Source organism: Globicephala melas, chromosome 20, assembly GCF_963455315.2.
Source record: "Globicephala melas chromosome 20, mGloMel1.2, whole genome shotgun sequence".
NCBI classification, from domain to species: domain Eukaryota; kingdom Metazoa; phylum Chordata; class Mammalia; order Artiodactyla; family Delphinidae; genus Globicephala; species Globicephala melas.
Window position 1 is genome coordinate 32,804,205 of NC_083333.1, and position 12,967 is coordinate 32,817,171.

General features: G+C 60.2%; 1 protein-coding gene and 1 long non-coding RNA gene across 10 annotated transcripts in view; one reads left to right on the forward strand and one right to left on the reverse strand.

Moving 5' to 3' along the window:
• The first annotated feature begins 1,513 nt into the window (after positions 1-1,513).
• Positions 1,514-8,449, forward strand: SLC25A10 (solute carrier family 25 member 10). The gene is made up of 11 exons (XM_030843212.3): positions 1,514-1,970; positions 3,997-4,116; positions 4,683-4,797; positions 4,886-4,934; positions 5,190-5,231; positions 6,112-6,155; positions 6,305-6,375; positions 6,658-6,750; positions 7,072-7,149; positions 8,061-8,117; positions 8,207-8,449. The coding sequence occupies exons 1-11, from the start codon at positions 1,878-1,880 to the stop codon at positions 8,306-8,308; spliced, it is 864 nt and encodes a 287-aa protein (XP_030699072.1). The 5' UTR covers positions 1,514-1,877; the 3' UTR covers positions 8,309-8,449.
• Positions 7,321-12,967, reverse strand: part of LOC115845415 (uncharacterized) — a 33,338-nt gene continuing 27,691 nt past the window's right edge. For 4 of the 9 annotated variants that reach the window (XR_009560323.1, XR_009560322.1, XR_009560326.1 and 1 more), the window contains 2 exons: positions 7,937-10,646; positions 7,321-7,589 (listed from right to left, as the gene is read on the reverse strand). This is a non-coding gene — a long non-coding RNA (uncharacterized lncRNA). Of the gene's footprint in view, positions 7,638-7,936; positions 10,647-10,837; positions 11,290-12,967 lie in introns of those variants that run through there. The other 5 variants (XR_011377054.1, XR_011377053.1, XR_009560327.1 and 2 more) reach the window with 5 other exon arrangements.

Sequence of the window (12,967 nt, forward strand, 5' to 3'; positions counted from 1 at the left end):
TGGGTCTGCTGGGCATCCTGAGTTGCCCTGCTGAAACCCGTGCAAGACCTTACAAGATTCCATCGGAGCCTGGTAGGATTTGGCCTTCGTCCAGGCTCATGAAATGGTCACAGAGGATGCAGCAGAGGGAGATCCAGAGCTGACTCACGTGCTTCTCACCCCCACAGACGCCCCCACCCCCCTCCCCGCCAATTCCAGGGACCCTGGCGTCTGCCAGGCTACCCACATGGCTCCATCCTCCCTGCCCAGGCACCAAGAGGAAGTGTGTAAATGCCGCAGCACAGACACCAGATCCCAGAGAGGCCTGGCCTGGCAGCCCTGTCCTTAAGCCCTCGCCTGACCTCCCCATCACTCTCTCAGACTTCTGCACAAGTCTTTAGGATCCATTTGAGAATCTGGGATCTTTTTGAGTTCCGTGACCTATAGTTTGCACAATCCACCTTTTTCTAAAAAGGGTGCTCCAGTCTCGGGGCACTTCCCGTTTTCCAGGATTCCTCCCACATTTCCAACTGCCCTTTCAGCAAAGCACTACCCCTTGCCCCACCCTGGGCTCCTTGGCATTTCTGGGCTGGAAATCTGGAGCCAGCTGTTCATGTTCCCAACTGATGACAGGGGTCAAGGCCTCCTGGGGTTCTGGAAGACACAGTTTCCTTAGTCTCCAGGTGGCCGCTTTAAGCAAATAGCAGGGTTTGCTCAGGCACCTAATGCCTCTCACAGAGAATCACTGGGTGCTCAGAGACCAGGCTGGACTTGTTATTCAGGGTGCTCGGTGGGCCCAGGGGGCCAGGGGTTGTTTCCCTGATGCCTGTCACCCTTCTCCCTTGGGGTGGGGGCTGCAGTGGCCAAGCTAGGACAGCAGGATATAGGTCCTTACTAGTGCAGGGGTCTCTGCCTCTGCCTCCCCCGAGGTCCATGTAGCGCCACCCAAAAGCGGCCCTGGGGACTCAGATTTCTCTGCCTGGCAGGTGCGCCTTTGGGCTAGCAGCACACCTGCACTTCCGGTTTGCTGGGAGATGTGCATCTCCTGCTGGAGCCAGGCTGGGGCAGGCAGTTTGCTGATTGCCGCCTCCCAGGAGCCTGAGCCCCACGCCCCAAAGCCCTCTCCTGGGCCGCCTCAGGGTAGCTGCCTGGGGCCGTGTGGTCAGAGCAGGCCTAAGGCTGGAATTGGCTGGGCGTTCTGGGAGGGGCGGGTAGGCGGGGCGGCTAGTCTCTCCGAATTGCCTTTGTCCCTAGTTTTCCTGTAATCCGCAGGTTGGCCCTAAGGAGGTTTGCCGCAACCTCTAAGCAGCTGTACGCGTCCCGGAGCCTGCGCCGCGGGGGTGGGACACTGGGTGCAAGTCCAGGGCCGCGACAGGGGGCGGGCACTTACGGGAGGCAGGCCTCTAGGAGGGGTGGGGGCTGGCAGAGCGCCCAGGCCACTCGGGCCGTGACCTTCGCAGACGTGCCCTAGGCTCCAGGGCGGCCCCGCGGGCTGGCCGGCGCAGGGTGGGGGAGGACGCAGGTCCCTGGGGGGAGTGAGGGAGGTTCACCCGCTAGCTCCCTGCGGTTCGCGCGGCCCACACCAGTGGGGGTCCTCTAGGCGGCTCTGTGGGGCCCACGAGGTTGACCTGCCGGCCGCGGCCACTTTAAGGCGGGGGCCCCGCCCCCGGGCTCGGGGCGGGGTCTTAAGGGCCCTGCCCCCTCGGCTCCTCCCCCGGGCCGCGCGGGCGCATTGGCTGTGCGGGGCGCGGGTGGCCGGCGGCCCTTTGAACGGGCGGCGGCGCGGAACGGGCCGTTTTGCGGCTGGGGCGGGGCTGGTGTCCGGGCTTCAAGGGCTGTGTCGGGGTCGGGGCCGGACACCTACGCTCCTCGGCGGCGGTGGCGGCGGCGTCCGGGCCATGGCGGCCGAGGCGCGCGTGTCGCGCTGGTACTTCGGTGGGCTGGCGTCGTGCGGGGCCGCCTGCTGCACGCACCCGCTGGACCTGGTCAAGGTGAGTGCGGCGCGGGGAGGGTCCGCCGAGAGGCTCTGCGTGGAGCGGGCGGCGGAGGTGCCCCATGGTCCCCACTTTGCTACCTGTGTGACCTTGGACTGGTCCCTTGGCCTCTCTGAGGCACTTTACCCTGCACTTTTGAGGACACTCGTTCTCCTGGCTGACACGTTGAGGGGGTGGTTCTCTGAGCGCAGCTGGAGGCACCCCGGCAGGACCATGCGCTCCCTCTGCCTACTGGGTGCCAAGCACACACACAGAGACGGAGGAAGGATGTGGCCGGCAACCTTGCTTTGGGCTGCTTCTTCCTGGGAGGTGGGCATCTGGAAGCCATGATCCCAAGGCTGCATGCAGGTCCTGCCCAGTGAAGGTGATTGTTTCTCCCAGGGAGAAGCAATCACTGTTTCTGCGTTTTTTTGAAAAAATGCTTATGGGGCAGAACAAGACAGAGACTCCCTTGTCCCTGAGGCAGGCCAATTTTCTGCCCTTTCCTCACCACAAACAACAAAGAAGGGCCAGAGGCACAAAGCAAATTTTGGCCAGTGGGCCCTGGGCCAGGGAACCTGGGCTGTGGTCTTGTGGGGCCTGTTGGCAAGGGCAGCCCCCTGGCCACCCCCTTCCTTATCCCCTCACAGAGCAGCCTGCACCCCACATTGGCCCCCTGGGAGGGATTGGCACCTGTGTCCTGGGCTGACCCAGCCACCCATCAAGCCTGGCCACCAGGAAAAGCAGGATTAGCAGATGTTGGGGATGGGGCTGAAGCTGGTAGCCCCTCTGGCATTTAGAGACCTGGGAGAGGCCTGCATGGCTCCTGGTAGCCCCCAGGGCCTGTGACGTGGCCTGGCAGAGCAGGGCCAGGTAGGAAGGTGCTTTTTGGTTTGTGGAGAGAGGAACCCCTTCTCATGCCTGTTTTGTTTTACTTTCTGGATGCCCGTACAGGTCCCTTTGCCCTCCTGCCTCCCCCATCGCAGGCTCGGGAGGATCAGGCTCACTCTCTCTGCCTGGATGTGGACACAGCCTCCGGGGGCTCTTGGAGCCCTCCCTGGCCCTGGGCCAGCCTAGAGTCACTTGTCCAAGGCTCCTTGGGGCGTCACTGCCCCTTGCCCCCTCCCTTCCGCCCAGGTGCTATTTTGCTGCAGAGCGCTTGGGGTGGGGGTGGGAGTCTGGGAGGCCGGCAGACACAGGAATGTGGCCGCCCTCTGGCCCAGGGAGCACACGGCCCCGTGCTGGGGTGAAGCGGGCGGTGCCGGCAGCCATGGAGGCCTCCGGCAGGGGAGGCCCTGGCCAGGGATTTTACTTCTCGTCATCGTCTTTGGAAAAAGTATCTTAAAACTCCTTGAGCTCTACCTTTGCCCCACGTCTTGGCTGAACCCTCACCGTGGCTTCTCGCCTTCACGGAGGCTGCTGTGTGGCCGCCCTGCCCCCAGGCCCAGAGGGCCTTCTGTTCCCAGTTCACAGCACACTGAGAGAAACTGTTGCAGAAGAATCAGTAACTTGCCTCCGCGGGTCCAGCCAGGACCTGACTTGGCTGGAGAGTGTGCTGCAGGGATGGACTCTGAGGCGCCCTTCCCCCTGTGCGCCCCCGGATTCTCACCCACCTCTTCCGAGTCTCCCATGTTTCTTCAGGTCAACTCTGAGCCCCCCTAACTCTGCCTCTGTCGAGAGGCAGGCGAGGCTACAAAGTGGGGCCCTGGAGTTGCCTAGTGTCCTCATCTAAAGGGTGGAGCTGACGACTCCACCCCATGGCAGGTGGAATTGGGCTCACATGTCGGCTGGTATTGTCTCTTGTGAGATGGTGGTGTGAAAAAGAGGTTGGCGCCAGCCGTGGACACAGTCCCGGCTCCACTCCCCAGCTGGTGCCCTTTAAGGCTTCAGTTTCCTGTCTCTAAATGCGTGTGCTGGTAGCACTTGGCCCACAGGCTCAGCATGTAAAGGTGGAAGATTGTGGAAAAGGGCTTAGAGCAGAGCTGGCCCTGGTCAGCTCCAGATGGGCCGTGGCTCTGAGCAGGTGCGACCCGCTTCCCCACAGGTGCATCTACAGACGCAGCAGGAGGTGAAGCTGCGCATGACGGGGATGGCGCTGCAGGTGGTGCGCTCCGATGGCATCCTGGCTCTCTACAATGGGCTGAGCGCCTCCCTGTGCAGACAGGTACCTCTGGGGGGCTCCCCACCTCCCGGGGTAGTGGGTGGGTGGGACTCACGGCCAGGGGTCCCTTAGGTCTTGATCCCAGAGCCCACACTCAGCCCAAGGAGGCAGAGGGATCGCTGGCCTCCCCCAGGCCAGTCGCGCCTCTTGTCCACCGTGGATCCCTGTGGGCATGGAAGCTACTTTCTCCTTTTCAAGGCTGCTTAGGAGGAAGGAACCGTAAGGCTGGGGAGCCAGCAGCCCCCCGGGTGGGTGCAGGGCGTGGCAGTGTGAGACGTGCTTCTGCCTTGCACAGGGTTGGCCATGCTCTCACAGCCGGCCCGAGACCTCCGCCTACAGATGGGGATACTGAGGCTGGCAGGGGCGAGGCGGGAGAAGAGGAGGGTGCGGGGCCTGGACTCAGCCAGCCCTGGGTTCACGAATTGGCTCAGCTGCTTGCTGGCCGAGAGGTCCCTGGGTGTCCCTGTGGTCCACGTGGTGACGACCATGCACTGGAGGGCCAGGGGTGTGGGGGGTGCCCAGCGCCGTCCCTCCCCCTGCACCCTCTGAGCTGGGCCCCTTCTCCCCAGATGACCTACTCCCTGACTCGATTTGCCATCTATGAGACCGTGCGGGACCAGGTAACCAAGGGCAGCGAGGGCCCCCTGCCCTTCTACAAGAAGGTCTTGTTGGGCTCCATCAGTGGTGAGCAGCCGGGTGGGCGGCGGCGGGGCAGGTGGGGCGGGGGTCATGTGACCCCTTGCCAATGGTCACATGTTGGCTGTTGTGACAGGTTGTATCGGCGGTTTCGTGGGGACCCCCGCGGACATGGTCAACGTCAGGTCAGTGCAGTCCCCGAGGCTGGGGTCTTGCTGTCCCCTGGTGGGGCTGGCCTCGCTCGCTGGGGTCTCAGTGTGTTCAGCCTGGAACAAGCCACTCAGACCTCAGGGTCTGGGGCACTGGGGGATGGCGCTGAGCCTGTGGCGGGGCAGCCCTGGGCGGGGCCGGCTGCTCACTGCCAGAGGGAGCCCCTGACGCCTGCTGGGGTCTGTGGGGCGTCTGGCCCTGCCGCCCCCTGAACCCTCTGCTTGTTTCAGGATGCAGAATGACATGAAGCTGCCCCAGAATCAGCGCCGAAAGTGAGTAGCATGGTGTGCCCGGGGGTTTGGGGGATGGGGCTGAGAAGACCCCTGAGCAGCTCTGCCGGGACCTGGTGGGGACTCCAACAGGGTACCGCTCCTGTGGGGTCACGGGGAACAGGTCGGGCGGCTGACAGCCTTTGGAATCATACATTGTGAGCGTCTGTTTTGGAATCCTGAGGGGGCTTCCAGGACCTCTGGGTTCTTCTTCCCCTGTGGGAGGACCCCGGGGTTGGGGGCTGGACTGGGAGGTGGGCAGGGGTTGGTCACTCTTTACTCCTTCTTGCACCTGTGCACATTTGCCTGAAGGGTGGTTTAGAAGTTTAAATGAGTTTGGTCTTCAAAAGGGTTTGGGAGCTGGGTGGTTGTTTTCGTGGTTAAAAACACCGTTTTGCGTGAAACCTAAGACACTGGATTTTGAGGCCCTGTTTATGGACCGATGCTGTAGTAAACGCTGGGCGTTGGTATCAGCCAGTTCAGGGAGAAGTGTGGCTCCAGGTGACCCCACTGGCCACTCGCTGGCCAGAGCATAGGCTGTGGGGAAGGGGGCCCGGCACGGCGTCCCATCCTCTCGCCCCTGGTAACGGCCTGCAGACAGGACTAGCCTCAGAGCTGGCAGCCCGCCCCCCACCCCCAACAGAGGGTGTTTTCCTGTGGAACTTGGGATCTTCAGGCCCTGAAGTCCCCTGAGCAGGGAGACTGCTCTGAGCTGTCAGAAAAGGCCATTGTTCTCTGGCCCCTGTGGCACTTTGACTTCCTCCTGGCCTGTGATGGGGGCATGGCCTGTGATGGGGGCATGGCCTGTGATGGGGAGGACCTTCCCAAGGGAGCCAGTGGTCAGGAAGAGCTTCACATGGGCCCACTCTCTGTCCCCTGGCAGCTATGCCCACGCCCTGGATGGCCTGTACCGCGTGGCCCGAGAAGGTGAGAGGGGAGGTCCTTTGCACGGTGGGGGCCTGGGGCAGCCTCCAGCTGGGACCCAGGAGCGGGCCTAGGGAGAGCGCTGTTAAGGACTTGGGGGGAGGCCGGAGGGGTTTGGGCCGGGCACCCAACCTCTTCCCTTCCCCCGACAGAGGGTCTGAAGAAGCTGTTCTCGGGCGCAACTATGGCGTCCAGTCGAGGGATGTTGGTCACCGTGGGCCAGGTAGGGCTTCCGCTTGGGGTGGGACTCGGGCAGCATCTGGGGGGCCTGGTCGCAGCCCTCTGAGAGGTCCCAGAGGAAGGCAGTGGGCACAAACACACATGGGGCCGGGGAGGTGGGCTCAGGCCGGCCTGGGCCTCATCTGTCCGCCCAGGTGTGGTGACGGTGGATGACCCACAGAGCATGTACTTGGCCAGTCCAGCTGGTGTCATCGTGGGCCCCATCTGCTTTCCCCCGAGCTGTGGGCTGTCCCTTGGGCCCTGAGCATCCCTGCTCCCCCAACAGCTGTCCTGCTATGACCAAGCCAAGCAGCTGGTTCTCAGCACGGGGTACTTGTCCGACAGCATCTTCACTCACTTTATCGCCAGCTTCATTGCGGTGAGTGGCGGGGGTGGGGCCCTGACCAGCCTTGGGAGCTGAGGGCGCCTGGGATGAGCAAGGGCTCAGAACGGCAGGAGGCTTTGGCCCATCTGGCGGCTGCCCCTCTCAGGCTGCATTAGTAGGCGCCAGGGTCCTGGGGCGGAGGCCATGGATTCCCCCAGAGCCCAGGCCGAGACTGTTCCTGTTGTCCTCCATGGCCCTGGGGGTCCAGGATAGTCCTGTGGTGAGGGGGGTGAGGGAGGTGAGGGGGGTGAGGGAGGTGAGGGGGTGCCCACCCGCCCTGCCTGGCAGACCCATTGGCGACGACCTGCCTTCCAGGGTGGATGCGCCACATTCCTGTGCCAGCCCCTGGATGTGCTGAAGACCCGGCTGATGAATGCCAAGGGCGAGTATCAGGTGAGTGGGGGCCTCGCCCTGCTGCTGCTGCTGGGTGAGCCTGTGTCCTTGTGCCAGGGTGTGGACGAGGCTCTGCCCCTCCACCCATGACTGCATCCCTCCCGGTTGCCGTCAGGCCTGCAGCAGCCTGGGCTCTGTGTGTGTTTTTGTTTTTTTAAAATAATTTGTTTATTTATTTATTTATCTTTGGCTGTGTTGGGTCCATCGTTGCTGCGCGCGGGCTTTCTCTAGTTGTGGCGAGCCGGGGGCTACTTTTCGTTCCGGTGCGCGGGCTTCTCACTGCGGTGGCTTCTCTTCTTGCAGAGCACGGGCTCTAGGCGTGCAGGCTTCAGGAGTTGGCACGTGGGCTCTAGAGCGCAGGCTCAGTAGTTGTGGCGCACGGACTTAGTTCCTCTGCAGCACGTGGGATCTTCCCAGACCAGGGCTCGAACCTGTGTTCCCTACATTGGCAGGTGGATTCTTAACCACTGTGCCACCAGGGAAGCCACCTGTATGTGTTTTTAAATCAGATTCTTTGACACGTTAACAGAGGCAGTTGGATCACTGCAGTCAGTGAAACTCGGCACGGTGCAGGTCGGCAGGTCCAGCGCCTGGGGCCAAGCACCTGTCCGAGGCTCCCTCCATCACGCACAGTGTCTTCTGTGCCTTTATGGCAGCCGCTCAAGCACCGTAGGTGCCTGGCAGGTCAGCCTGGCCCTGGGTGTTTTTTCAGATTCTAGTTTTGCCTGGTTAGTGGGCAGGGCAGCCCTTGGCCTTTGTGCCTGCCAACCCCACCTCCCATGTTTACCTTTGAACTTGCAGGCTGCTTTGCACACTCATGCCTGCCATCAGGTGCGGGGGTGGGGGGTGGGCGTTCGTGCCTTTCAAGAAGCAGCTTTCCATCTTATTGCATTATCTTGCATTTTTTGCAGGGTGTTCTGCACTGTGCCATGGAGACAGCGAAGCTTGGGCCGCTGGCCTTTTACAAGGTTAAGCAGGGGCGTGGCTGGGGCAGGGGGGCAGGGCAGGGGGGTTCCCTCCAGGGCTATCTTCACATCCCCCCTCCTCTCTCCCTCAGGGCCTCGTGCCTGCCGGCATCCGCCTCATGCCCCACACCGTACTCACGTTTGTGTTTCTGGAGCAGCTTCGCAAACACTTCGGCATCAAAGTGCCGTCCTGATGTGGCCGTGGGAGCAGATGGGTCATGCCCAGCCCCCTGCCCCAGTATTTTCCAGAGTCCTGGAGGGTCAGCAGCTGAGCGCTGCCCTGAGCCCAGCACCTGCCCGCCGTGCTCCGACCCCCTCCTCCCTGGCTCAGGACCCCCGCCCCAGCCTGCCTGGCCAGCCCAGTAACCATCGTCCCCTCCTGAGCTGCTGCCCACACCTCCACCCCCTGCTGCCCACCCCAGGCTCTCCCCACCTGATGTCCAGCGGCCTCCTCTGCACACCAGTGACTCCCTCAGAGGAAGGTGTCTAAGCCCCAGGTTCAGTTTTCTCTCTCCCCAAGTAGGCAGTTAACCCTGGAGTTGGGAGGGGCAGGCTGTCCAGGCTTTCTGCAGTCTGGAGTCTCCAGCCCCTGTAGTCTCTTCCTTTCACTAAGCCCAGGGCCCCCAGCACTGTCTTCCAGCAGCTTCCACCGAGGACCTGGGTGATAGAGTGGGGGTGTGGACCCCCGGCATCGCTCACCAAATGACCCGTGCACCTGCACTTTCATCCCAGGAGAGGGACCATAGCTTTTATGATGTTCTCAAAGGTAGCTGCGCACCCACAGCTGCCGGGCCAGGGCAGAATGAGTACCCAGGAGGGAGGGTCTGGGTGTGACCCACAGGTGCCCCACACCCCTGCCCCCCCGGTCCAGCGCATCCCCAATTGCTTTAACAATCAGTTTCACCAAAACCTCTCAGTGCCAGCAGGCGGCTGCTGTCTTCATGGAGCGTGCAGTGTCCCCTCCTGGCTCCCTGAGCAGGAGTGGCATGTCCACAGGGGCTCCTGTCTACACAGCGGTCACTTGCAAGGTCCCCAGCAGCTGGTCAGCCAAAACGCCACTGCCCAGGTTCCACTGCCACAGCAGCCTGCAGATGGGCTGGGAGCTGCATCTGTCCACCTCCCCCAGTCACCTGGCCACTGTGCCACACCCCCCGCCCCCCCAGCAAGTGGCCAGCACTTCCACGTCGCCCTACAGGGGTGTTAATAAAGGACGGTGAAGTGCTGGGTCTGGTTTCTGTGTCCAGGCCACTAACTAGTCTGCCTCGCTGTCTCAGGCTACAAGACCATCCTCTGCACCCTCCAAGGAGGGCTCTTGGGTTTATGGAGGAGTAGGGCCCAGAGGAGGGGAGAAGCTGCAGCCCTGCCTGGATACACTGGGATGGCCTGTGGACAGATGGCTGGGGCGAGAGCAGGGCCTGCACATCTAGGGGTGGTCAGTGTTGAGGTCCTGGATCCAGGTCACTGTGGATCCCACAGGGCTGCCCCTTCCCAGCAAGCATCTGGTGCTACAAACCCCCTAGGAATAAGATTTCCCAGTAGGACTGGCTGGTCTCCCTAGAGGTGCCCCTTGAGTCAGAGCCCTGGGGTTTTGGACACTGGCCTATTGTCCAGCAAACCCAGAAGGGCCTGGGAGACCCTGGTTCTATGGGCTGCAGGCCCTCAGACAGGCAGGCTAGGGCAGGAGCTGGTGAGAGTACCATCCTGGGCCTTTTGATGTCCCAGGACAGGTGGAAGCTGCCCCAGGGCTCCTGCTGCCCCAGCCAGGGGACAGGACAGATGCCCTGGGCAGTTCATTCAGACATCAACGCCTCTGGCACCCTAGCCATGAAGCAAGGAGAACTGTGGAGCATTTCAAGCAGATAAAAAGTAGAATTCTAGGTCTTGGTGATAGTTGCACAGCTCTGTAACCTGATAACCACTATATCTCAACAAAGCTGTTACTTTAAAAAACAACAGGGCTTCCCTGGTGGCGCAGTGGTTGAGAGTCCGCCTGCCGATGCAGGGGACACGGGTTCGTGCCCCGGTCCGGGAAGATCCCATGTGCCGCAGAGCCTGTGCTCCGCAACGGGAGAGGCCACAACAGTGAGAGGCCCTTGTACCGCAAAAAAATAAAAAATAAAACCCACATGCCCCCACCCCGACCCCAGCCTCAGCGGTGAGCTCTCACCAGACTCATGTTGAGGTGTTCACACCCCACAGACCCTTCCCCACCCCTGGATTATTTGGAAGCAAATCCCAGATGTCCTGTCATTTATAGATAAATACTTCACAAGTCTCTGAAAATGCTCTTTAAGAAAATCTAACATAACTACAATAGTAACTAATACGTAAGAAACAAAGTGGCCCGTGTTACCATCATCAGATTTCTCGGTTGCCACGTGCATGTTGTCAAGTTGGTTTCGTTTGAATCCAGTCCAGCTGAGGTCTCCTACTCACGTCTCTCTATTGCCGGCGTCCCCTCCCCATCCTTTCTTCACAGGATAAGCCAGGTCCTTGATCCAGCTGCCTCTCCTTCCTCCGTCTGTGAATTTCCTAAAACCGGCAGATGGATCTGGATTAGGGTCACATTTCTGGGCTACTGTACAGGGTATGGAGTGCATGTCCCGCCTCAGCGTTTGGGCGCGATGCAGCTACTGGCCTGGAAATGCATGGTCGGTGTGGGGGGCTGGGGTGCGGGCCAGACTTCCTGGGCCCTGGGCAGGTGGGTGGGGGGGGGGTCTCACAAGGAGCCTCGCCCTGGGTCTGGCCTGATGCTGCCCCCGCGCTCAGGCTGGAGCCCCGCTGAAGCGGTTGGAACCCAGAGCCCACACTGTAAAGCGGGAGCGGTGAGGGCACGTGGCTGTTCGTGGGGCAGGCTGCTTCTCTCGGACCCCTGGCAGGTTGAAAAGGCAGCGTAGTTCAGAAATGCTGACCACACAGGGCCGCGTTCTCTGTCCTGAAAGCTGCTTTGATTTGGAGCGTTGGGATCCTCTTTCCTTGCCTGCGAAAGTGCCCGGGCAAGCCGGGAAGTTGGCATTTCACCAGCCTCCTTCCAGCCCAGCCAGTTCATGTGGCGCTCCCTGGACCAGTGTGTGGTGGGGGGAGGAGCCCCGTCTGGTTTGGGGTGGGGCACTGCAGGGTGGGGGTGCAGAGGGTAGTGAAGGGATGCTAGGTTTCCAGGTAGGCCATGGGGGTGGGCTTCGGGCACAGTGCCTGCCCACCCGCCCTGCAGAGGCCCAGCTTCCTGGACAGGGGCACAGAGCGGGGAAAGAAAACGAGACAGACCGGGGGCAGCAGGAAGGTTGGGGCAGGTCAGGGGCAAGGCCCTTCCCCGGGGAGTTCTCCACTTTTGTGGGTTCAGAACCAGCCTGAGAAGGTGAGCTAAGCAGTGGGCCGGCCCCACCTGCAGGCCACCTGAGCCCAGGTAAGGAAGCATGGATTTCACACTCTGGCAGGGAAGCAAGTTCAGCATTTCATGACTCGATCTCCACCTTTCTTTCTTAAAGAAAGATGATCGTTTACAGAAAGTTACACAATGAGTATCCGTTGTCAAGAAGTTTCAACAAGGGTGCCAAGACAAGGCAGCAGGGAAGGACGGTATTTTCAACAAATGGTTTTGGACATCCACGTGGAGAACGAGCTTGGACCCTCCCACACACATGCACAAACCGCCTGGAAATGGATCACAAAGCTGAAACTATAAACCTTGTAGAAATGAACGAAGACCACGCAAATGAGAACAAGCGGGGCTGTGGACTCAGCTTGCTGTAGCAGGGAGACAGCCCCATCACTTGCATGTTGGCAGAGACTCAAAGGCAGGCAGAGGAGGGGCCAGCTTCATAGTGAAAGGGGGGCTCAGGTGTGCCCCGAGTGGGCTCGGGGAAGCTGTGGGCGGCCAACTGGAGGTGCTGCAACCTGTGTGGTTGCTTAGGGGAGCCTACTTGGCTTTCTCTGATTGGTCCTGAGCTGGAAGCGGAGGCAGAAATTAGGGAAGCTGGCAGGTGTTGGCCAAGTTTGGGCCGGTTGCTACAGGGGCTCAGAAACACACATCCACACAGAAATTTGCACAGGCATCTTCAGAACAGCATTACTCATAACACCGAAAAGGTGGCAACAGCCCAAATGTCCGTCCCCTGATGAACAGATAAGTAAAATGTGGTATATTTTGTACAATGCAATACTATTTGGCCATAAAAAGGAAGGAAACGCTGACGCACTACAGCATAGATGAACCTTGAAAACATTACGCTGAGTGGAAGAAGCCAGTCACTAAAGACCACGTATTATTATGTGATTCCATTTGTATGAAGTGTCCAGATCAGGCAAATCCAGAGACAGGAAGTAGATTAGTGGTTGCCAGGAGCCGGGATGGGGTGTGAGGAAGGGGGAAGTGACTACTGAAGGAGACTGGTTTCCTTTTGGACTCATGAAAATGTTCCAAATGTAGTATAGTGATGGTTGCACAATTCTATGGATATACTAAAAATCACTGAATTGTGCACTTTATTTTTTTTTTAAATAAATCTATTTTTTTTTTTGGCTGCGTTGGGTCTTTGTTGCTGTGCACGGGCTTTCTCTAGTTGTGGTGAGCGGGGGCTACTCTTTGTGGTGCATGGGCTTCTCACTGCAGTGGCTTCTCTTGTTGGGGAGCACGGGCTCTAGGTACGTGGGCTTCAGTAGTTGTGGCAGGCAGGCTCAGTAGTTGTAGCTTGCGGGCTCAGTTGTTCTGCGGCATGTGGGATCTTCCTGGACCAGGGCTTGAACCCGTGCCCCCTGCATTGGCAGGAAGATTCTTAACCACTGCGCCACCAGGGAAACCCAAATTGTGCACTTTGAATGGAGGGATTGTATGGTATGTGGTAACCAAGGTTTTC